An 8093-nucleotide genomic window follows, 5' to 3' on the forward strand; every position below is an offset into this window, starting at 1 on the left:
ATCCGGAGCAGGCCAGGTGCGGGGTCCGCAGCGGGCCCAGGCAGCGCCTCCTCGGCTTGGCAAGGATCTGCCCCGCGGCGAGAGTTCAAGCCCCAAACCCAGCACGTCACGAGCTGCGGGAACGTGATTCCCAAAACTCAGGCTCCGACTCCCCGCAAGAATTCTGCGCGGGGAGGGGCCGGGCGGAGCTTAGCAGGGCGGGGCCAGGGTATTGGTTGGCTCCGCCCAGGGCGTGGCCAGGTGCGGCGCTCTCGCCTGTGGGCGTGGCGCCCACAGGGTTTCGTAGTGACGCAAGGGGCGGAGCCTGGGGGGGGGACAGTTTTCCGGGATTACGTAAGGAAACGTGAGCGAAGGAGGGGCGCTCCGCGATAGGGGGCGGGTAGAAGGCGGAGCTCCAGTCGGAATTGGGCGGGGCTCCGACCGAGGCGGAGCCGGGGGACACCGAGAGGTGCGCGCCGGGAAGGAGATCCGGGAGATGCTCCGCTGGGCCAGCGCCTGGAGACACCCCCATAGGGGCCTCGGCCCCTCCAGTCCCAGCTTCTCCAGAGTGCCTGTCGCACCCAGCAGCAGCCAAGGCGGCACCGAGCCGAGGTCAGTCAAGGGTGTCAGGTGCAAGTTCGTCCTTCGCCCCTCCCCCTCCAGTCCAACCCAGATAGCTCCACTTCCTCCGCTTGGGCCCGCCCTCTCCCAGGGCGCTTCGCCAGCCGGCTCAGACCCTTCCCCTACCCTTGCTCCTCCCGCCAGGCCGGTGCCGCTTTCCTACAGACTTCTGGACGGGGAGGCAACCCGCCCGCCCCTCGTCTTTCTGCATGGGCTCTTCGGCTGCAAAACCAACTTCAACTCCATCGCCAAGGCCCTGGCCCAGCAGACAGGCCGGAGGGTGAGCTTCCGGGAGAGGCGGGGACCCGAGGGAGGTGGGTCCTTGGTGGGCGGGGCCCTAGAGGAGGCCGAGCTTCTCTGTCCTCAGCGCTGGGAGTGGCACGTCCTTCCCGGCAGAAATTAAAGAAGAGATTGACCTTCTAAGGGTGGAGGCCCCAGGGCAGACCCAGGCCCTAGATGAACACCATTCATTCCCTCGTGCTTTCACCCATCAAGTCCTTCATTCGTGTTACAGGTCTAAGTGCTGCACCCTAACCTAGGCTCTGCTGTCAGATGCCTAAGCACCAATACCCTGACCCCTAAGGGGGCCAGACCCTGCTTGTTCACCAGGGATGACAGGGCGCTTTCCACCTCGTACAGCAGCCCGTCCTGCTGTGCTCCAGCTGTTGCCAATTCTTGGTGTCTGCTTTCTCTGGAGTTGCCACCCAGCTAGGCCATACCTCCAGAGACGTGGTCACACTCCTTGGGCCTTCTGGCACAGTGGCTCCAGGTTCGTCATCTGGGCCTCCAAGGTCTGAGAACTGGGCCTTCTCACCTTTCGGGCCCTTCTTCCCCTTCTGGATCTCCCCACCACCCCAGGCTCTCCACCTCCCTCAGCCTGCAGATCTGCCAGGCTTTTGGCTGTGCCCTGAATGTGGATGCCGGAGCTGCCCGCCTCACCCACTCCCCAGGTGCTGACAGTGGATGCCCGGAACCATGGTGACAGCCCCCACAGCCCAGACATGAGCTACGAGGCCATGAGCCAGGATCTGCAGGACCTCCTGCCCCAGCTGGGCCTAGTGCCCTGCGTCCTCATTGGCCACAGCATGGGAGGCAGGACAGCCATGCTGCTGGCACTTCAGAGGGTGAGCCGTCTCTATCCAGGGCTTCTTCCCATCCACTGTAGACCCTGCGTGCCCAGCAGGCAACCTGTAACTCCAGTGAGCCTTGGATGGCCAAGTTCAGGATCCAGGAACTAGGCCTGAGACCTGCTATGCCTGCCCTAAGGTCCCCAGTCTGATTCTCTCCCACAGCCAGAGCTGGTGGAGCGCTTGATTGCCGTGGACATCAGCCCAGTGGAGAGCCCGTCCAGCTTGAACTTTCCAAACTACGTGGCAGCCATGAGGGCCATAGACATCCCGGATGAGTCGTCCCTCTCTAGTGCCCGAAAACTGGTGGATGAGAAGCTCAGCTGTGTTATCCAGGTAATACACCCAAGCCCCTGTATGGTGTTGTGGGCAAAGGAAGAGTGGCGGCCCCGGGCCTCACAAGGAGTCCCTCCCACCCGCAACTGCTGGACCCCCACAGAGCATAAGTATGCGGCAGTTCCTGCTCACCAACCTGGTGGAGGCGGACGGGCGCTTTGTGTGGAGGGTGAACTTGGATGCCTTGGCCCAGCACTTGGACAAGATCTTGAACTTCCCACCACGACGAGAAACCTACTCTGGGCCATCCCTCTTCCTCCTGGGTGGAAACTCTCAATTCGTGCTGTAAGCCAGGCTGGGTGGTGGGAGGTGCATACCTGACTTATCCAGCCCCCAGCCTGGGGAGGGCTGGGGTGTGGGCAGGGGGTGCCTGAAAACCCAGAAACACCACTAGGCAGGTGGACTCACGTGGCTCTCCCCCCCCCCCCCCCTGGCCTCCCCTTCTCTCCTTCTCTCTCCATCTTCCTACTTTCACCCCCTCTCGGTGGCCTTCTCTCCGGCGGACAGTCCCAGCCACCACCCTGAGATTAGACGGCTCTTCCCTCGGGCCCAGATGCAGACCGTGCCTAACGCTAGCCACTGGGTCCACAGCGACTGCCCGCAGGACTTCGTGGCTGCAGTCCGAGACTTCCTGGCCTAAGAAAGGCCAGAAGGGGACACAAAACCCCAGGCTTCAAGGCCCTGTGGGCTGCTCCTTGTTTCTGCACAGAAGGACTCAGGTGGGCACTGAGAGGGCACAAGGATGCATCGGGGGTGTGTCAGACCTTAAACTTTAATGAATAAAGTTACTCCTCCCAAGGTCTTGGGCTGAGCTCTCTCACCGCCAACGTCCCCACCATCTCAGGGGGAATCTGACCCAGGGGGTCCTGGCAGTTCCAGGGTCCGTGGGGGCTCCCAGAGCGCCCCTGGACTCTCTCTGCAGCTGACTCTCGACCTGCTGACTCACCATCCACTGCATGTCATCCTGGGGGCAGGAGAGCAGGTTCAGGGGCCAGGCTTGTGCCCGTCTGGCCCTGCCCCCTGGGCCCGGCCGGCAGGTCCACCCTACCTCCCAGGCCTCCACCTCCTGCTTCAGTCTCAGCTTCTCCTCCAGAACTTCCAGCAGCTGGGCCTCCACAGCTCGCAACTTGGCTTTGAATATGTCCAGCTCAGCCTCCACTGCCCGCTTCCTGAGGGGGCAGAGAGAGCAGCCTGGGCGTCAGGGCCTGCAGATCTGGTTCTGGGCCCTGGGGGTGGACAAGTATGGCCACAGCCCCCGACTTGTGACAGAGTGGGTATTTGTGTGGCTTTTCTTCCAGGAATGCCTGATGTCCCCCCTTCCCCTCCTGGCAGGACAGAGCCTGAGGGTGAGCCAGCCACCACCCTCCCATCCCCCACAAGCAGCTTCCTCTCACTTGGCAATGGCTTCATCCCGCTCCCGGAGGACCTGGTCCAGCGAGGGCTCTGTCTGGGTGTCCCCCAGCGCTCCAGCCACTTGGGATTCTGGGCTCTGTGGTAGGGTGACAGAGGAGGGAGTAGTGGTTTGCGGCTTGCCTGGATGAGGTGCCCCACTTGGCTCTTCCGCCCTGGCCTTGGCCCTGAGGCTGATGTCAGGAGGGGAAAGGTCTGAGACGTTCTGTACCTGCCCCCCAGTGCCCCGGTCTCGTGGGCAGGGGACTGCATCATGCTGAGGGGTTAGTAGGTGTGGCCCCTTCCCACCTAAAGGAAAGCAGAGGGGGCAGGGTGTTTGGACCGCCCCCCTCCACCCCACAAGAGGAAAGGAATTCTCACCTGATCCCCAGGAAAGAGACAAGGTGGCTTCAGAAGGACACTTACCCCTCGAGGGCCCCAGACTGAGAGGGTGGCCTGGTGACTGGGACTCTTGTCAGCAGGGTGGGGCAGGCGGAGGACGTGGCCCTTTGCCCTCCCTTCCTGTCAAGGCACTCCCTGTCAGGCTCCGCCCCGGGTAGGCTGACCATGCCCCTGCCTTCACTCCTGGATCCTGGAACCCTCCAGCCAGACCCAGTTTCCTCACCCATTCCTTGTCCAGGCATGCGTGCCCCTCACCTCAAGGGGGCGCTCTACTCACATCAGGAGATAAGAAAGGAGTGAGAGCCGGATGACGTCAACGCTGAGAGACAGGTGCCCCAGTCCCCCATGCTGAAGAGTTGGCATCTTGGAAGCTTGAGTGGCATCACCACGCATACAACCATAACCTTAGCTCACCAGAAAACAGAAGGGCAAAAGTTTAACCGTTCCTGGCAAATGCCTCCTAACACATTGAACGGTCCATCCCCCCTAGCAATATCCTCCAGTATTCCCACAATAGTGCTCATTATTCCTCCAGTATTCCCAACATTCTGATCCTGGAGTGTGGGTGGAGGTGCTGTGCTCTGAGGGGGGCGGGCAGGGGAAGTCTCAGAATCTCAGTATCCCACACCCCTCCTCGATGTGACCATTGAGAGCACAAGTAACCTCAAACGTGTAAGAGGGCCTCCCCATTGAGAGGCCTTTGCAGCAAGGTTCCATCTTGGGGATTAGACCCTCAACCCCACTCTAAATAGTACATACTTCCTCCAAGACCCCCCAGGAAGCTCCCTGCAGACATGACTCCTGGTTGTCTGGGTCCCACTCAGCCGGGTGCACCTCTAACAGCCAGACTCCAGTTTCTTTGGTTGAACCCAGGCAAAGAGGTGGAATTGAGCTGTACCCCCAAAAACCCCTTTTGTGGAGGAGATTCATTCATTGTGTTTCTGGAGGCTGCTGTATGTCACGATCCAGACAGGACCTCTGCTCTCGGATCTCTGGGGCTAGCAGGGATGAAGCACAGATATAATCAGAAAAGGGTGTCAGGGAGTCCAGGGACAGTGGGAGCGCAAAGGCCCCTCACATCCAGTCACGGGGGTTCCACAGGAGCTTGTCCAATAATGAATCCCGCAGGCCAGCAGGAGTCAGCCAGAAAGGTCTAACACTCAGGCCAGGCATTTCTTTTATCTTAACGTTTTACTTTGAAGCAATTTCAAACTGCTCTTCAATGTCAAAAAAAAATATATATATATATATATATATCCTTTTAGGGTTAAAAAAACTAATATGGTATCAAACATTGCACCCAGTTGTCACATCTCTCTGGTCTCCCTCAATCTAGAACAATTTGCAGCCTTTCTTTGAATTTTGACCTTGACATGTTTGAAAATTACAGGGAACTTATTTTGTAGATTGTCCTTCAATTTGGGTTTGTCCATTTCTTTCTCACAATTAGACCACTGTTATATACTTTGGGCAGAAATATCACAATAACGATGCTGTGCTTTTTTTTTTTTTTGGCCACGCCACACAGCTTGCGGGATCTTAGTTCCCCGACCAGGGATTGAACCCAGGCCATGGCAGCGAAAGCGCTGAGTCCTAATCACTGGATCGCCAGGGAACTCCTGATGCTGTGTTCTTGTATTCAGTATCATTTGGAACCATGATGCCTGGTGCTGGTAATGTTGATCACTTGATCACAATTAGTAGGTATTGGGGAAGGGAGGTACTTTATGAAACACCCTTTTCTTCATCCCACTTTCACCCATAGGTTTCAGCATCCATTGATGTTTCTTGCCTGAATTAATTATTAATACAATGGTTTGCAAATGGTGATTTTCCAATTTTATCGTTTCTTCTACATTTATTAGTTGGCCTTCTATTATAAAAATCTTTTTCTTCACCCCCATTTATTCATTTACTTATTTATCAGATGAACTTGTGATTTCCTATTTTATTCAATAGGTTATAATCCATTCCTATCATTTATTTTGATGCTTAAATTGTCCCAGGATTGGTCAACGGGTGCCCCTTGCTGACCTCTTGTCATTTTGATGTGTCGCATCATTCTTTGGACACGTCCCTTCTTTTCTGGCTCAATAAGATATTCCAGGTTCATCTTGTTTTTCCCTGCCCCAGCCCTAGAATTAGCCATTTCAACAAGATTACCTGTTTCTTTTTGCTGGAGAATAATATTTAGAAACCAAGATCTGGGTGTTAGTTGTGCTCAATGCAATTAGGGTAACCTCTACTGCCAGGCCCACTCAGTAGACACATGTTTATATACACACATAAACATACACATTTATACCTATGTTTGTTCCTTTATCTGTGTGATGGTTAATTTTATACGTCAACCTTACTGAGCTGCTGGATGCCCAGATACCTGGTTAAATATTACCTCTGGGTGTGTCTGTGAGGGTGTTTCCAGAAGAGGTTAGCATTTGACTTGGTGGCTTGGGTAAAGCAGGTGGCCCTCCCCGATGTGGGCGGGCATCATCCAATTCATTGAGGGCCTGAATAGAACAAAAAGGCAGAGCAAGGTTGAATTCTCTCTTTCGGACTGTTGAGCTAGACTTGGTCTTCTCCTGCCCTTGAACTGGTACTTGCACCATTACAGCTCCCTGGTTCTCAGGCCTTCTGTCTGAGTCTGGAACTGCGCCACCCTGCTTTCCAAGTCTCCAGCTTGCAGACAGCAGATTGTGAGACTTCTCAGCCTCCATAATTGCGTGAGTCAATCCCTCATAATAAGTCTCTTTCTCTATATTTATCCTATTGGTTCTGGTTCTCCGAAAACCCAAACTAATACAATTTCCATATATTGAAAAATAGTTTCCATTCAGACCTTAAATTCCAATGGCACAGGGTTCATCCTAGCTTTCCCCCTTTCCAGATTTTTACTTCCTTTTCCCCAATTGTCTTCAATATATTTTATAATTTGTTCAGTCTCCCTGTAGGTAGCTAATCCTCTGAGACAACAGGCTGCCCCCGACTTAGATGCCCTCCTTACATGGGGGTGGGTCTGGCAGGGCTGCCTTCCCATCCCACTCCAGTGCCATCTGCATGCATGGTCCTGGCTGCCACTGGGCTATCAAACATTTCTAAGACTTTTATATTCGTTCATTCTACAGATATTTATTGAGCACCTACTATGCTTCAGGCATGTTTCCAAGTGACAGACATAAAACAGGAAGATAGACAAAGTTCCCTGACCACCAGAGCTCACATTCTAGGGAAGGGAGATAGACAATAAACAATAAATAAATGAGTATACCAGATGGTAAGAAGTGCTGTGAAGAAAGAGAAAGCAGGGCAAGAGAATGATAAAAGACTAGGAGATTGCTATTTTATATAATTCTGTACTACCCTAGGGAGATCACAAATATTAACCTACCACTGAGATGAAAGATAACCGTTCTCATGACTTGGAATAATTTTTCCAGCAACAGCATCATTCATGGATTCAAAAAGCTCTGGGTTCCCCTGATGGTTCAGTGATTAAGATTCCACGCTTCCACCTCAGGGGGCACGGGTTCAATCCCTGGTCGGGGAAGTTGCGCATGCCATGCAGTGCAGCCAAAAAAAAAAAGAGTTCTGTATTTCCAAGCACAAGTGAAGATGACACATTCGAGAAAACTGTATTAGGGAACTCAAAGGAGATGCTAGGGATGACACATGACATGACAATGAGAAGCAGAAATACAAGTGAAGGGTTTGAATGAACTTTCACAAACCGTGAGCGTGGAAAAGAATTGTTTTGAAATAAAGTTATTTATAAATATATGTGATATTAAAGTATTTCCATTTTAAATGTTTTCACTAAATATTACTAGGGAGCCACTTATTTCATTTGCATCCCTAAATGTTTTAATTAGACTATTGAGCCAAATTTCTTTTTTAAAAATCTTCTCATTGGGAAAAGGAGGGCAATGTATTCAGGCATATAGTCAATTCCATCACAAACACCTTAAATATCACACACTGAGCAGTGAGACTCATTCCCCAGCTGCCTACTGCCTTTATCTCCCTCCTCTGCTGCACCCCCGGGATGGCTGAGCCCAGGCCTCAAGACTGAGCTAGAAGATGGTGGGCTGGGGTTAGGGAGTCTGCAAGGGGGAAGGAGAGCTGCCTGCTGGGCAGGGCTGGACTTTGTGGTCAAAACAGCTTGGATTTGCAGGGCTAGGTGGCTTACAAACCACGTCACCCAACCTTCAGTACCTGGTTTGTGTTTACCTCTCTGAGCCT

At 53.6% G+C, this 8093-nt stretch overlaps 1 protein-coding gene across 3 annotated transcripts; it reads left to right on the forward strand.

Moving 5' to 3' along the window:
- Nucleotides 1-403: 403 nt before the first annotated feature.
- On the forward strand, nt 404-2861 carry ABHD11 (abhydrolase domain containing 11). 3 transcript variants are annotated; one of them, XM_029219384.1, is made up of 6 exons: nt 404-591; nt 745-880; nt 1551-1724; nt 1893-2063; nt 2167-2348; nt 2571-2861. In XM_029219384.1, the coding sequence occupies exons 1-6, from the start codon at nt 476-478 to the stop codon at nt 2701-2703; spliced, it is 912 nt and encodes a 303-aa protein (XP_029075217.1). In that variant the 5' UTR covers nt 404-475; the 3' UTR covers nt 2704-2861. The 3 variants fall into 3 exon arrangements, with proteins under 3 accessions (XP_029075217.1, XP_029075218.1, XP_029075219.1); XM_029219385.1 differs by lacking the exon at nt 1551-1724 and having other exon boundaries at nt 427-591; XM_029219386.1 differs by lacking the exon at nt 404-591 and having other exon boundaries at nt 862-880; nt 1459-1724.
- The last annotated feature ends 5232 nt before the right edge of the window (nt 2862-8093 follow it).

Source organism: Monodon monoceros, unplaced genomic scaffold, assembly GCF_005190385.1.
Source record: "Monodon monoceros isolate NGI ecotype Baffin Bay Population unplaced genomic scaffold, NGI_Narwhal_1 Super_Scaffold_13, whole genome shotgun sequence".
In the NCBI taxonomy this organism is placed as follows: domain Eukaryota; kingdom Metazoa; phylum Chordata; class Mammalia; order Artiodactyla; family Monodontidae; genus Monodon; species Monodon monoceros.

Bases quoted from the DNA above. Each gene is read 5' to 3' on its own strand.
- ABHD11 (XM_029219384.1), top strand. From the start codon at position 476: ATGCTCCGCTGGGCCAGCGCCTGGAGACACCCCCATAGGGGCCTCGGC. The intron at 592-744 runs GTCAGTCAAGGG...TCCTCCCGCCAG, and splicing joins CAAGGCGGCACCGAGCCGAG to GCCGGTGCCGCTTTCCTACA. The intron at 2,064-2,166 runs GTAATACACCCA...GGACCCCCACAG, and splicing joins AGCTCAGCTGTGTTATCCAG to AGCATAAGTATGCGGCAGTT.